This window comes from Hermetia illucens, chromosome 3 (genome assembly GCF_905115235.1).
Source record: "Hermetia illucens chromosome 3, iHerIll2.2.curated.20191125, whole genome shotgun sequence".
In the NCBI taxonomy this organism is placed as follows: Eukaryota; Metazoa; Arthropoda; class Insecta; order Diptera; family Stratiomyidae; genus Hermetia; species Hermetia illucens.
The window spans coordinates 45,287,355-45,304,182 of NC_051851.1; the positions used below are offsets into that span (position 1 = coordinate 45,287,355).

At 40.6% G+C, this 16,828-nt stretch overlaps 1 protein-coding gene across 1 annotated transcript; it reads left to right on the forward strand.

Moving 5' to 3' along the window:
• Positions 1-217: 217 nt before the first annotated feature.
• LOC119651672 (NPC intracellular cholesterol transporter 2-like) lies at positions 218-1,060 on the forward strand. The gene is made up of 3 exons (XM_038055364.1): positions 218-353; positions 413-520; positions 624-1,060. The coding sequence occupies exons 1-3, from the start codon at positions 287-289 to the stop codon at positions 902-904; spliced, it is 456 nt and encodes a 151-aa protein (XP_037911292.1). The 5' UTR covers positions 218-286; the 3' UTR covers positions 905-1,060.
• Positions 1,061-16,828: the final 15,768 nt, after the last annotated feature.

Genomic DNA, 16,828 nt, shown 5'->3' on the forward strand with positions numbered 1-16,828 from the left:
AGAATTTCGGGGATAATACAAATTAATCAGCAACTTTTCCCCCGAACTTTTCTACTTTGTTTTTTTTATATTAGGCTTAAAATCAAAAACTGAAAATCGTAGTCAAAACCGCGAAATCTTACTTATGTGCCAAATCAAATTAACGAAATGATAACATATCTAGAGATTAAGTTCAGTTATGCTTAGAATTCTTCGCAATCGTATATAAGGTCTGATTCTCGCGAATTCAGTATTCATTAGGTCGCGAAGACTATCACTGGATAGCCTGAATTTAAATTATTCAAAAATGTACCGCTTGTTAATTATTGCTCTCACCTTTGCAAATGCTTTGGCTGAAACACCTGTGAGCAGATGTAAGTGTTAACTTCGAATTCTAAGTGGATTTTCCTTCATACTTATTTTGTTGTCTTAGGCGGGGATTCACCGTTTCCAACTTACGTCCAAATCGAAGGATGCGATATACAACCATGCCCAATAATAAAAGGAACAACTGGAAGGTTTCATCTGGAGTTTGTCGCGGGTAGGTTTTCCTGCTTTTCTTTAGTGTTTGTATGAGTTTAATAGAAAAGATACAATTCAAGATGATTCTAAATCTAATGTCATTCTTAATATTTTTTATTTAGATTTTGATGCAAAGAATTTGACTACCAATGTAGTTGCCAAAATTTTCGGTATGAGTGTTGCATACCCGGTACCAGATGACCAGAAATACACTTGCCAACATTTGCTCCATGGAAGCTATTGTCCGATATACAAAGGAGAGGACGTGAGCTACGTATTTGAACTCTTCATCGGAACATTTTATCCTGAAATTTCACTGAGTGTAGAAGTTTCTGTAACGGATGAGAAAGATCGAGTTCTGACATGTTTCAGTGCAGCGATTTCAGTGAAAAAAGGAGAGTAGTGAAATCATAGTGAATTGGAATTACGTGCGCGTGAATTGCTCTCTATATTTTGTAACCTTTATATTTTGATGCGTCAGTAATATCTTGTACCTGCAGTGTATGATTAATTTCGATATAATAAAATGTAACCAATGATTTACTTTAGAAGCTCGATAGTTTAGCGACTTTCACTCGGGTTGTGTAGAGACATATGGTGCAGAACTATTCCTTAAGTGTAATCGACCTCCAAGTGTCGAATAAAAAACCACTACCGTCGCTATCCTAGCAAGCCAAAATATTATGGCCCAGACAACGTATGAGTAATTTTCGGGATGATGGCATGTTTAGTTGGTGACAAAATAACACTGACATGTCAATATGTTAGACACACATAGGTCTCATGTGTCATGAAATGTGACTTTCCTAGGGATCATAGGGACGAAGACACAAGGGCTAAATAAAAACAACATAACTTCTTGTTAGACGAAAAGTGTTGGATTTCTAGAAAACCAATAAAACCGTAGATTGTTGTCTTCAAACAGTCTAAGTATTTGTTTGTTCTATACAGACTGCCACTTACGTAGGTGGTGTCGTTCAGATGGTTTCATTTTTTTGAACTTTCATGTCAATATGTGGGTGCTGAGGATTCCAAAAAGAAAGGGTTGCAGTTAATTTGACTTGAAATAGTTGTTCTCACGGTATGAAATCAGGGTACTAAAACAAAATTGGTTTTCTCAGGGAGCCTTCAGAACAGGTGGATCATGTTGAACATTAGTTCACAGCATTTTCATGTGTATTGAAGAGGGGATGAAAATTCCTTATTTTTGAATGATATGAAAAGTGAAAATATTTTTGTTGTAGCAATTGGGGCTTTGAAATTCTCGCGAATTACTTACTTTGTTATATCATTTCCACTAATCGTCTTTAGAGGAGAAATGGGAATTCCGAATCGTATTCTTGTGAAACGTTGTCTGGGCTATTTAATAATTTATTATAATATTAGAATCAAGAAAGACGGAAAAACATTCAACTTTAATTAAAAGATTGTTTATACAAATGTAGTTACTAACATATTTTATCTGTGACTTTCGTTGTTCGGGGATCAAGTTTTGATTAATTTTATTCCATGATGAGTTTCGCACTTTACTTTCTTTTGCGGAATGTAAAGGGGAAAGCAGGGGTTAAGGCATCGATTTTAAGTAATGGAGAAGATCCGTGCGAAAGTAATTTTGGGTTGGGATTGCGTCACTCAAATATGTTTGTACTATTTTGTGTTAATTTCTTCGTTAAGGAGGGTTGTCACAGTTGACACTTGGAGTATGGATGTATGTTTACATCGTCAACACTATTTTAGAGCACTGAATATGAAAATAACTTTATAATCAGGGCTTTTACTCGATTAGAAAAATTTAAATTTCGATGATACTTCATCAGATCAAAGGTACATGGTATCAATTATCCTAAGCGATTTTTGGTGGTCAAAGAGTAGTATAGGTTTAGGGAGAAACGTGGAATGGTAGCCATGATGGAGCATAAAACCTGGGCGAAGAACGCTGAATCAACACCAACAGCTCTACTACCAAACCCTACCTCTAACTCCACATGGTGATCGCTGCGAGCTCTTTCTTAACCAAAAGCTGGAAACAGAGAATGACGAAGGCGAGTCTCTCGCGCCAAAAAACAGGACAAATTGTACCAACTGGTCCTCCAGGTTGGGGGTTGGTTAGGACTGACAACCCCACACGGACAACAACCTGTTACGAAGCCCCAAAAAACCCTCGGACTGGATTGACTACACAACGATGAACCCGGCAACGACAACGGAATAATGATTTGCGGATTTTCTCATGGAACGTGCGTTCCTTGTTTAGAGATCGAGTTACCAAGCAGATAGCCGATACACTGTCCCAACATAGGGCTGATGTAACAGCGTTACAAGAGATGCGTTGGACAGGGACGAGTTTCCTGGAGAAGAGCCGCTACACCATACATTATAGTGGCCATCCAGTAAACCATGTGCTCGGAGTAGGTTTCTTAGTCAGCCAAAAATTGAAACCTGCTGTTATCGGCTTTGAAAACATAAGCGAACGGCTACGCACTCTGTGCATGCGAGGCAAATTTAGTAATATATACCTCATTAACGTTCACCCCTACAGAGGAGACTACAGAGTCGGAGGAGGATACCTTCTACGAGGCTGCAGAACGAACCCTCGAAGCCTGTTCCAGATATGATATCAAAATCATACTTGGGGATTTTAACAGCTAAGTAGGGAAGGAGACCGTATTCAGGCGATACGTTGGCTCCGATAGCTTACATCAAAATACAAATGATAACGGACTGAGGATTATTCAATTGGCAGTCTCAAACAAAATGGTTGTTGGAAGTACCTGGTTTGCGCGGAAAGCGGTCCACAAACATAGGTGGGCCTCTCCAGATGGGACCATTTTCAACCAAATTGACCACGTGCTGATCGAACGCCGCCATCTCTCAGCCTTGATGAATGTAAGAACATAAGGGGGGGGGGGGGGGGCAATACAGATTCGGATGCTCCGAGCTCGAATAACAGCACCACCCAAAATCCCCTTTGACAATCAGGTGAGAGTTAACATTGAAGCCGTCCTCAACACAACCCTCCGCAACAGCTATAAGAGGGAAATGGATGCCGCAATAACCGCAGTCAACAGAGATACTGGAGATGAAGCATCAACAAATGATCTTCACAATCACCTGAAGAACGTTATCGTTGATACGGCCACAAAGATACTTGGTCCCAGCCGCAAAAAGAGTTGGAACGGCTGGTTCGACGACGAATGTAAGCTAGCGACGGAACGGAAGAAGGGTGCATACCGAGTAATGCTGCATTCTTGAAGGACGCGGGCATGCGCGGAGACTTATCACGAACTCAGGCCAGCGGGAAAGCGACTTCACAGGCAGAAAAGGAAGCCTGGTAGAACCAACAAGTCTGTGAACTCGAAAAGTACAGGGAGCAAGCGCACCAGGCGCGAAAGTCTTACCAACAAGTCAGCAGAATGAAGCCTTAAACACCTCGAAACTCATCCTGCCGGGACAAAGAGGGAAATTTGATTTCCGACGAAATGAGCATATTGGAGCGATGGGTTGAGTACTTTGATGAAATACTTAACAACCAGAACATCGGCGAGTTGGAGGTCCCGCCAACTGAAGACGACGGAGAAATACTGCCACCACCAAGTATAGAAGAAAGAGTCCGCGTAATTTTTTGGCTTAAAAATCATAAGTCGTCTGGAGCCGATGGAATTACAGCCGAATTGATTAAATATGGAGGCGATCAATTACACCAAGTGGTTCATCGACTTGTACTCAAGGTGTGGGACAGCGACTCAATGCCTGGTGTCTGGCAACGAGGCGTTATCTGTCCTAAACATAACAAGTCGGAAGCTTGACGCGTCAGGTATGAAAGTTTTTGTGTTTCCCTTTGTGAGGAGCATAACGCAGTTCTCCATTGGCTAATAGCATTGACTCTAACTGTGGTCCACCCCAGCACTTTGGTTGGCTTCGCTAAGGAACTGACTGTTTCTCAGTACCTTATATCTTTAAGGATTGTTTATATTAGCAAGTCGTTTGGTTTTGCTTTCTTCATTCGTCTCATTGTATCAGCGATATCAGTAAATTTTTGGACTTCGTTATTTTCATGTGATCATAGTCGATGGGCTTTGATGGCAGTAACCAACTATACTTTCAGGTCCTTATGCGGATCCTTATTGAAAATTTACTAGGCGTTTACTCTGCCTCTAGGCACTTTTTTGGGACATTTGCATGACCTTCAAGTTGAATTCTCTGACACAACCCCAGAGCTGGATATCGTAGTTTTGCGCGTGGTAAGGATAACAGTGTCGTTCGCAAATATCGCTATTGTGGCTTCTTTGCATTGGTCTACATGAGAAACAGTGTTGGGTTTAAGACACGGCCCTGCGATACACCAGCTGCATTTTTTTTCGGCAGCTTCCATCGTATTTCACTCTGAATGGGCATTGTGATACATATTATTTTAGGATATCGAAAAATTTCTCAGGGAAGTCCCTATGCAATTTATACAATAGACTTTGATGCTACACTTTATGAAATGCCTTGGCGACATTGAGAAAAATAGCTGAGAACACCTGCTTTTTTCCCAATACATTTTCTATCGAATTCGTGATAATATGCACCTGTTGCATTATGGAATGTCTTTTGCGGAAACCGAATTGTTGGGATGGTATTAGATTTCGATCCACAATGATTCAGTCTCTTAGGGAGAATTCTGTTAGTATTTTAGCTTTATTAGGAGACACTTTTTTTTTAATTTCTGTCCTTTATTGCTAGTTTCTGTCGATGTGTTTCAAGCCCTTGCAGGTATTCCCGAACTATCTAAACTCCTGTTTTGTGCCCCAGTGACGCTGGTGATACTATGATAGAAAATTCTAAGTTTTCAGATCATATGATAGTCAGAAATTAAGCTACTACAATATCTTAAAGTGGAAAGTATGTCGAAGTTTCCCACTTTTTGATTCACGGCAACTTCTTTCTGTGCTAAGCAGCCAAACTCAATGATGAAACGGAAATTCTTGGAACCTGTAAACCTTTTACCATGGCATCCAAACTGATCATCACCGTGAAAATATCACCTTTGGCAAGCTACTCCTGGATTGTGCGCAGTCGTCCATATGAAGTATTTTCCACCCTCTGGAAGTGGATCTCTTCAGCTTCTCGGCATCGTAGATGAAGTGTTGACCGTTAACGTCCTTCACAGGACCATCGAAAGGTGTGCAACCACATAAAAGTTCTTCGTCTTCCACTTCCTTGACCAAAGCAATAACAAATTTTCTTTTTTCATGGCGTGTATTATGCTGAACTTTCCGGAATTCAGCACGGTGTCGGAGTTCGAGCGCCTTTCGTCCGTCCTTACCCTTAGCAGTCAATGGGGGTTTCAAACCCTTCTGTTCATCGATGCACTTCCACGATTACGTAATCAGCCACATCTTATGATACGCCTTCAGTGTATTTGCCATCCGATCAGCAAGATAGTTCTGTCTGAGATGGGGAGCCCTTTCGAGGCCGATCGATGTTAGCACCTCTCGTGCTATCCAGAAGACAAATCTTAAATATGCTGATGATCGTAAAGTGGTTAATCTGATTGTTCATACGGTGTCAGTTAGTTGAAACCCAACTGAGCTTATGGCAAACCAAATGTTTCAACCAAGCTGAAAGTGCATGAACCAGCAATTGCCCAGAACTATGTAAATTCAGAGGGCTATCCCGATTCCTACGCTACCAGTGTATCTTGGATAAGGTTTCGTGACTGAAGTCACTTCAGATAAGAATTCGTGCAGGCGTCTGATCACCTATATGAGGCTTAAAGTATTCGCTTGCTGCATACCGACCAGCAAGTCAAAGAGATTGCAGCGTTTCCCCGTGCCGACACGTGAAGGTTCTCTTTTGCCACTTGGTTTTGGTCCGACCTATAAAGGTTGCTGCCCCATCTTCCTTGCCACCACCTCCGAGAACCAAGTCCATTATACTGTTCAATTGCGATGCTCCTTAACCTGGACCGGAATCTTGTAGTAAGAAGTCTGTCGGAAACCGACTTCCAATTCAAGGGGGCGCCGCTAGAAGCAACCCGACACTAGATTCACGTCTGTTATCATTTTTCAGAGTACAAAAGCATATTTCCGCAAGAAGAAGGGAGAAATCTCCAGAATCCCATTGTCCGACTTCGCTTAGGCCCAGAATGTTCATCTTATTAAGGTTTTGTGTGAAACAAAACCTTATTAGAATCGAGACGGTGTCTGTCTGTCCGTCTGTCCGTCTGTCTGTCTGTCTGTCTGTCTGTATGTCTGTCTGTCACACCCGATTTATTCGGAAACGGCTGGATCGATTGTCACGAAAAGTGGGGAGAATATGTAATCTGATGTTCCCTTTACATGCAGTAAGTGGCGCCATCTTGTGTTAAGTTTAAGGGGGGCTCCCCATACATGTCAATGGAGGGTGCAATTTTTTTTTTCACAGAATGCGGCCATGTGGGGTATCAAATGAAAGGTCTTAATTAGTACTTTTCGAAACTGGTTCAATATTTGATATTGGGTGAAACATGGAGGAGTGAGGACTCAAAATATGACCCCCAAAAAGTGTAACAGGTCTCGTTCTCAGAACCTATCCAACCGAAAAATTTGAAAAAGCTCACAGTGGTGCATCTCTACGAAATCTAGGCCTCAAAATATACCCGGTTCCGATATCTGCACAAATAAAGTTAATAATAGTATATTTCCACATTTTAGAAATTTACCCGGCACCCCCCTTATGTTCATCCCAGAAGTACAAAATTTGACATGCGTGTATAACATAATTTGGTCAAGTTTGAAGAAAATCCAATTACTATTAACAAAGTTATAGGGGGTGAAACTTTACAATCTTTTGTGAATTTCGTGCACTCTACAACCTGCATAACGTCATCATCACATATCAATTCGTCAATACCACAACGAAATGAGTTCTTATGAATTGGGTTTTAGTTTTTTAGTTATTTGTCAACCAGACATGTGTGTATGTAGGTATATAATATATGCGTGCTAATGAACTTTAGATATAAGAAGTACATCGGAAGTATGGGTACGATCAATTTATATACGTGCATATATGTTTACAGTATTCGGAAATGGGTAGTTTGTTTAGGGTGAGCGTAATATCTATGGCTGTAATATGTAGGTATGTCTCGTAGTTTGGAAAAATATGAAGAATTATGTTGAATTTTTAGCTATATACGGATAGAAAAATGTGCGTTGAAATTTCTTACATAAAATGAACACAAAACCTTTATATCCGAAGCGCGAGCTTCCGGTATTCCGACTTGTATCATTAGAGTTCCTGCTCGAGTTGGAGAAAGCGATCGTTATGGGGGCCTTCAATACCACTGTGAAGGAAAGTGGGCAGGTTGCACCAATTTCAAATTTGCCTTTTTACCAAGCAGGGAAGAGTTTGCCCGCAAATGAGATTGGGCCCAATTAGTTGGCGAGACATCTGGATATTACATGTCGTTTAAGACTATGACAGCCCCTTTGCTTATTTCTCAAACAGAAGTGACTGCCTTCACCGGATTTATGCACATTATGACTAATATTTTAGTTGGCTACACACATATTTGATTTGGCTTTCCTTTTATTTCATTTAAGAACTGGTCATACGTTTCAATCTATGTAGTCCGTGAGGTGACAAGGAGGTGTTTTAGGTCTCAAAATTAAATCTTTAGCTATGAAGTCCCAACAATGCTTTCATAGTGGTAGAAGCATAGTAGCAGCGTTGAAAACTGTGCAAATAAGTCGTGGAAAATCCAGTGGGCTTAGGAAGAATCAATTTATTAATCCTACAAAGAACATAATTGTTAAGCAATAAAATCTCAGATGTGATTAAAAGCTTGCATACGATTCACTCTTAGGTTTACATCAGAACCAGAAAATTTACTTCTGCTACATTTTCAGCACAATTGAATTCAATGAGCACAACAACATTCACTTCAGATTCGCTCTCCGTCGTTATAGTCATGAGGCTTGATCCTGTATTGCATTCGTATATATGCTTGCTGAAGAGTGAATTGTGTGAATGTGATATGAAGAGGGCACTCCCCCTTTTAAACGTTGTCGACCCATCTTCACCTGAAGTGGCATTTTATTCACTTAATCCCACGACGCCGTTTCCCTTGCACAGGTTGAGAATGTTGCAGATTCATATCTTTAAGGTGGAAACATGTAGGTAGCAATGCGGAGGCAAAATTGGTTTAAAGAATTTAAAAGTGAAGCCAGGGAAATTGGATTCAGGCAAAGAAATTTTCAAATACTTAATTATTCACTTTACAATTGCTGGGGGTCAAAATGTAAATGAAAGCTGTCTTCCCTCGAGCAGACCCGGCTGAATATCTTTTAATTGAATTGATTTTCCTCCAGAATTTCACAGAAAAGGTAATAGTTCAAGTTACGACCAATAGAAACCAATTAGATGGTTCCTTTCAAACAATTGCATTATCATTTGAATGCAAGTGTATGTGTTAAAGTTGTTTTATTTCAACAGCAGCTGGACTCAGAAATTTCAAAAAACGAAACGAGAGCTGCTAGAAATATGATAAAAAAGTATCTACATATCCACTTGGTTGCTGCTACAGAGCAACCGCTCTGTTGCCACCATTAGAGCCATTGTATTAAGTATGTGAAGTAGTCACTTTACTTCCTATGTCAAGCATGTCCTTCATGTCCTTTTATCCTATCCTGTCTCGAAATGAGTCGCATGAGAGACCAAGAAGTTTCTTTATGTCGACAATTTTTTATTACATTCTTGTTTCGCGAAGATTAAACTTCTAATGAAAATTTTTTACTGTTCAACTTGCAATTAAATAACACGTTCCTTTTATGAGCTTTCCTCATTTTTTACAACCCTCTGTTTTTTGCTAGTTATTGCAATTACGTTCCAAGTAAATCTACTAGACGATGTATTTATAGCAATCGTTGGGTATCAGGGTAGCCGGACAGAAAACAGTGAAAGCCCAGATAGAGCGGTTTTAGATCTTCATTAAAGTTTCATTAACTAGCAGTTGTTTATGGTAAAAACCAGAGAATCTCATGATTACAACAAAGGATAGTCTGATCTTGCTTTTGATGACTTTTAGAGGAAAAGTTTATGAAAATTACAATTTTAGAGCTTGGTGCATTGTGGGATGAAAGTCAATAAAATTTGTACGTCTGATCCTTGTTTTCATGGAAGGCGGTTTGTGAATTGACAGCACTGATGAGGATTACATTTTATGACGTCGTTTTGTGCTTTGATACTTGCGCTCTACGAATGAGAGCTTTATTTGAATTTGCAACGCGGGCGAACTGTGACATGCCCTCGAAATGTTCTCGATGAAATAGGACGTCGGTTTGTATTTAGGGAGCTTATTATTGGAACTAGTCCTATGTTAGTTGAACGTAGCGTTACCTATATGGTAGTTTCAGCAGACTAAACCGATCCAACGAATTCAACAATTTTTTTGTAAAGTTAAAAAATTCATTCATTCATATAAGGCTATAAATTTTCGGTTTATGGCTCTCCAGATAAGAAAATTTGTCATATCTGATGGCGCAGAAAGGATCTATCGTTTGATATCAATTCCGACTTGTCGTTATCGTAGATGTGGGAAGAATTTAGCTCCTTGCAGCTAGGCCTCTTTCTTTTATGAGCGGCGTTCGTAACCGCGCTTTTCTGACCAATTTAGCTTCTCGCAGTTTACGCTGGGTCTTTGCGATTATGAAGTTGACTTCCCCCCCATCGTAATCCTCCTGACATGCTGCCATTCTCCGGGCAAAATTTTTCGGTGAAGGGATTTCATATAGAGTTTACTTTATATATCTTCTTTTTTTCACGAAATTCGGGCATTGGAATAATATATAAGTTAGGTTCTGTATGACCCCATCGCAGTTTGGACAATCAGGTAAGGTATGAGGTGTATTGACGGTTGCCGGCTGGTGTGATACTGGGTAAGATCATAATTGATCCCATCCTGATTTTTCTCAAATCACTCCCTCAGCTGTGTGTGATGACATAATGTGATTAGTCTATAGCCAAAGTCTATCCTCCGGTTTCGAATGGCTTTCTCAATGTTTTTCCTGCCTCAGATGTGCAATGAGGCATGGTCTTTGAGGTACCCTCCTTGCCTTGGTATTCTCAGGCGCTTTCCGTTTCTCATGTGTGTGTGTGTTTGAGGTGGCTCTGAGCAATCAGACAGTAGTGGTCGTTTGTACTCGATTCACTCGTGTAACAGAATATCCTATATATCGCAGGATTTCCGTTAGTGGATGTGATGCTACCCGCTGCAGTTGAAGCATACCAGCACCAAAAAGTTTTGTGCGTCTAGCAGCATTAAGGCGCAGCCACCTGTCATTATGGGAAACTTGTTCCCCGTTTTTGATAGCAAGATCAGTCAATACTATTGAAATTCCGATTGCTGGTTCCGGTCCGGGCATGGAGGTAATTGAATCCTTTTTGCTAAAGCATCCCAGATTTCATTTCCATCTACAGCACAATGACCGAGTACCTGGAGTAATTCCACCGTATTGAATCTTGAAACAGAGTTTAATCGGTTTCTATATTCCTGAACGATTTTTAAAGCGATCAAAGGACTATTCAATGCAGCTTAGCTATCGCTACAGATTCCGATGCGCCTGCCCTTCAACCGCAACGTCAGTTTATCCTGACACCCATTCTTCTGGTTCGTCCCAGTTTCTTCTTCGTTTCAAGATAATTCCATATCTTCTATGAAACAGACGTATGAGGATCTGAGACTTAGAAGTCATTGCGAAAACTGGATCCAGTTCTCCCAGTGACTCTTGGAATGCCCTGCCCTCCCTTTATGTCCATTGTTTCCCCATAGATCTAATCAAATTAGTCTATGAGCTGCTCTCACTGCAGTGCTCTGAAGAAACAAATCCAAGGGCTGCAAATTAAGTAATGCATTCAGAGCTGCGCTGGATGTCGTGTTCATGGCACTGGTAATACCCAGACACACAGTTCTTTACAGTGTGGCTAGTTTACAGCGAAAACTCTTTCGTTTCACTTTAACCCATCACACTATAGATGCATAAGCAGCATCGGCCTTATGATAGCAACATATATCTACATTACTACCTAAAGCCCAAGTCCCCATGTCGAGGCAAGGCCCGCCTAAACAGTCCATAAGCCGTGAGTGCTCGTTTCATCTTTATTTTTACATGTTTGTCCCAAAGAAGCTTCTTATCTAGAATAACTCCCAGATATTTCATTTGAAGGTTTGTACCCCTCATCTCAGGAAGGCAAAGACCATTGAGTTTCCTCATTTTTGTAAATAATACCATTGTGGTTTTATTTGGATTTACTGACAGTCCATGCCTGAGAAACCAACTGTCAACCAAATCAACAGTGCCTTTTCATCACACCATTGTGAGATCTCGACCAACAGCTAGCACAGCCACGTCATCCGAATAAGCTTGAACGTGTATCTGCAGATTTTGTAGTTTGCGTAGAAGTGCGTAGATCAACATACTCCACAGAAGTGGCGGTAGCATACCTCTTTGAGGGCAGCCTTTCGTCGCGTCCGTTGTTAGGTAGCGATCAACACTCACTTCAGCACATAGCAATCTCTGCATTTGCATAGCGTAGATCCATTTTATTAAAGTCTCATCAACACGTTGCTCCCTGGCAGCATCACACAGGTTTTGGAAGGGCTCACAGTCAAACTCCCCTTCAATGTCCTTGACCACCCCCATCGTGTAATCGCCTTTCAGAGTTGTGTCCTGTATTTTTGAAACCAAAAAATGAAGAGCAGACTCATAGGACTTTCCATGTTGGTAAGCATGTTGGTTTTATTTAGTGGGTGCGACGCCATACATTTAAGTGAAAATGATGTTAAGCTGATTTATCTGAAGTTCTTTGGATTTAAATAGTCATCTTTAATGGTCTTAGGTATGAAGACACCTTAACCTTCTCTTAAAAAGTAGGCACGTAGCCCTGAGCAAGACATCCTCGAGAAATATTTCTTAGAAGTTGCTCTAAGTGCTCTATACCCTCATTTATTATCGCTGGCAACCATCCTTGTCAGGTCCTTTGAGATGTTCAAGTGATAGTATAGCAGCTTTCGCCTTTTCATTGGTAATAACCTCTTTCGCAGTGTCCGAATTCCCCTTGCAATACGTTCTTGGTGAAAGGTTTGCAGAAGTCGCCAATTGTCTTCTTTCCACTTTTGATAGCTGTTCTTCAGGTGGTGTACTTCCAAGTGAGTCTGTATTGACTCAACTCTGGAGTTTGTGAAAGTGCCATCCGGTTTTCTAAGAGAGTCAAACTTGCCCGACTCATTCTTATTAAGGATTCTGCACAGTCTGGACGTCTCCTCTTCACCTTCTAGTTCCTCACAGTATGATCTAAAAGAGTCACGTTGCGAACATTTTACGAGCCTCTTATATTCACGCTGTGAGTTCCGGAAGTTTAACCAGTCTTCATCGTTTTTTTGCTTTTGCAAGAGCGATTTAGAAGTCGTCTGGGTGATTTCCTGAGACTTTGTAGTTCTCGGTTCCACCATGGAAGCGTTTTACCACGTTGGCATCGGGAAATAGTACAAGCCTCTTTAAAGCACTCTAAAAGTGTGCGATTCAGAGTTCCCAATTGATCTTCTATCGCCAAAGGAGTCCTTAGTCATTGAACTTTGTCTAATCCGTTTTCCTAGGATTTCGTCTTCGTAATACAGTCTGCTCGCCAGCAATAGTCAGATTAAATTCAAAGTAACGATGATCTGAGAGTGAGACTTCATCTAGCACTCGTCAGATTCTAATAAACTCTAACAACTTTGAAGTGCAGATTGTTAAGTCAATTACTTCACTTCTTCTTAGCCCCACGAACGTAGAGGGGCGGGTTTTGGGAAAAGGTACAAAGTGGAAGATTTTGCAACTGAAATTATGAAAATGAAAATTAAATTGGCCATTTAACGTTTAAATTTTTACATATACATGAATGTCGGAATGATGTTGGAGAGGGGGTGGACAAACGTCAGAGAAAATGAAGATTCGCTGCATAGTAGATGCGTTAGATAGATAGATTAGATAGATTGAACAAACCGAAAGAAATGCCCCACACGTCGTAAAGCGGCGGAAATTACAAGGGATCAACCTGAATGACCAACGACCCTTATTCTATCCTTTTCAATTTTTTTCCACATGCGATAAAGGAGAGATGTACTTGATGTTAAATATGTTCGCCATCTCGTCTACCAAAATGTTAATTAGCGTCATTCCCAAGAACACGAACGCCGCACCATCTGAGATGATCCTGAAGCTAAAGCATACCTTCGGAACTGTTCTTTTTGGGAGCCCACTTAGTTTATGTCCGTAATGTAAAACATGTATGTTAGCTCTATTACCCAAACTGGGGCTACATACAGAAAATGCAACTCACTACTCTGACTATAAGCAGCATGCAAGTATGCCGCAGCCCTACTACATTCGGCATCATTCTTGTAAGATGGTGGATGCATTTTCGTAAGTATACTCAACATGCACTCTCAAGTATTTGATGATCGGATTGAAACTGATGATCTGATTCGCAATTCTAATATAAGTATAATTTCTCTTACGGCGTTTGGTGCTGAGGACCCTTTCCGTCTTTTAATCCGCAAGTGTCAGTCCTTCCCAATCACTCCAGCATAGTACTGATTGCTTCGCATAGGTACAATTCAGCATCTTTCAGACGCTTTACGACTACAGCCAGTGTTATATCAGCCACGTAACCCACTAGCGTGGCATGCTCCGGAACCCGAAGATTAAATACATCGTTGTACCACACATCATGTTCTACAGTAGTGGGTCTAGCGCGGAGCCCTGTAGGACATTCACGGGGAGAGCTTACTTTAGGTTTCATTATCGGTATCGTACTTTGGCCTCCGATCCTACAAGTAGTTATCTAGAATATTAACGAGATAAGTGAGAACACCAATCGTCAATTGACTGAATTCAATGCATTCTTCAGGTCGAGAGACTATCATGGAATATTTGCTGATACCACCTTTGCCGTGAATTATATTTTTGGGCAAACCAATAACCAATTCGATAGTCGCTCTGGTTTTTCGAAACCCATATTGATGACCTGAAAGGCCTCCAATAACAGGGAACAATTTATTGTCGATTACCCGCTCTACTTATTACCCCCTTGGTGTCTAGATGGGCTTCTGCGGCTTCCTTCGGCTGTCGCCTATTCTACTGCAAATCTCCAAAAGCTTATCGGTCGTTACTGTAAGAAAACGTAAAAGGGGGGTGTACATTTTTTTTCCACCGAATGTAGTCATGTGGGATATCAAATGAAAGGTCTCAATTAGTACTTTTCGAAGCCGGTTTGAGATTTGTTAAATAGGCTTGGAGTGGGAGGGGTGGAAAGTGATGATTTCTTTAACGAACCCATCCTCAGAAACTACCCAAGCGAAAAAACTGAAAAAATTTATGAAACTGCCTTTATATGGTGTCCAGGCCTCAAAATACTCTCCATGTCAATATCTATTCAAATTAAGTTAATAATAGTATATAACCATATTTTTGGGGAAAGTGAGTAAAATCCCCCTTAAGTTTATCTCAGAGTTATAAAAGTTGGCAGTAGTATAAAATATAATATGAAGCATATTATCGACAAGTTTGATCAAAATCGTACTATTAATAACAAAGTAACAGTAGCTCAAAGTTGGCTCTCCCCTGTAAATTTTTCGCCTTTTTTGTGACTGACCTGGGTCCATTCACCATTTTCGTTTCCCTTAGATTTCACTTCGGTTACCGAAGATCGCACTAGGGGTACAGGCTTCCTCCCTTCTGTTCTTTTCCGTCGGTTCTTCAAGACTACTAGTGTGTTTTTTTCCTATTAGGCGCCTACTGACTCCCCAGATGATCATTACCATTTTCCTGCATTCTTTCATTTGGCGGTAAATCGATAGAACTACGATTTGGTGTCTCGTGGTTCGCTTGTGACTTTGTTCAGACGCTCGGTTTCAGCTTCTGCTCTTGGATGTAACAGAGGATCCTAATGGCTATCACCATGTATTTTGATAGCTTGGTGCACGTTGTGCTTGTCCTTGACAAAATCGTGCAGCTCACGTATTTTTGCTCCAAGTTGCATTAGGAACAGTTTCTCCATATCGAGGCTTTACTGTTTATGGTCTTGGCCGGATTACGCTGTTTAGACACTCCTCCACCTTTAGGATTTAATGTGCTTCCCATACTTTCAACTTTTGCATTATTGGAGATCGGAGAATTGAGGAGCTTCGTTTGAGTGCGTCAATCCTTCGATGTTCAAGTATCTCTTGCGGTTGTCCTTCTTAGACAGATGCGGTGGGTGTCGAAGCCGCCTTCATCGGCCTGCAGTTTCCTTCCAACTCATCATTTTCCGCTTTGTTATTGGTGTTTTTGGCAATATCTTGCTTGGTTTGAACACATCTTCCTCCAATTTCTCAATTCTTCCAAGTTGGTTTTGTTTTCTGGGTACCAGAGAGGAGCAGACGCTAGCTCATGCACAGTCAGAAAGGAAAGTGCACAAACGCACTTGATGGGGGGTCTGGCAACTTCTCTGTCTTGTTATACCATTTTGTTATACCAATTTTCCCAGGAAAGGCTACTCCCGTTGATAAGAAATTTAGTGAAAATCGTAGGAACTTCAAACCCCCTTGCATGTTGAGTTTAAGGGGGAGAAGGGAGATCTACGTATATGCAAAAGGGAGCAAACATCACAGAGTATAGTCATGTGGGGTGTCAAATAAAAGGTCTCAATTAGTACTTTTGCAAGCTGACATTTTTGGAATTTGTCTTTTCCGCATAATTAACGCAAAACAATTCGGGTAACCGGAAGCTGGGCGCTTCAGGTATGAAAGGTTTTGTTTGCTTCTTGTGTGAGTATATTTGAGTGTAGAACTATCCCATTTGTGCGTAGCCTGTTAAGAATATGCATTTAGCATATCAGATTTAGTACTTCGGGTTGTGAATTTACACGGTAAAGACAACTTTGAGCTACTGTAACTTTGTCACTAATAGTAGGAGTTTGATCAAACTTAGATGTAATATGCTTCATATTATATTTTATACTATTACCAACTTTTATAACTCTGAGATAAACTTAAGGGGGGTTTCAATCAATTTTTCCAAAAATGTGGTGATATACTATTATTAACTTTACTTGAACAGATATCAATATGGAGAGAATTGTGAGGCCTGGGCACCGTATAGAGGCAGCTTTATGATTTTTTCAGATTTTTCGGTTGAGCAGTTTCTGAGAATGGGTCCGTTAAAGAAATCATCACTTTGCACCCTTCCCACTCCCCGCGTTTTTCACAAATCTTAAAACTAATACCGGCTTTCAAAAGTACTAATCGAGGCCTTTCATTTGATACTCCATACATGACTATATT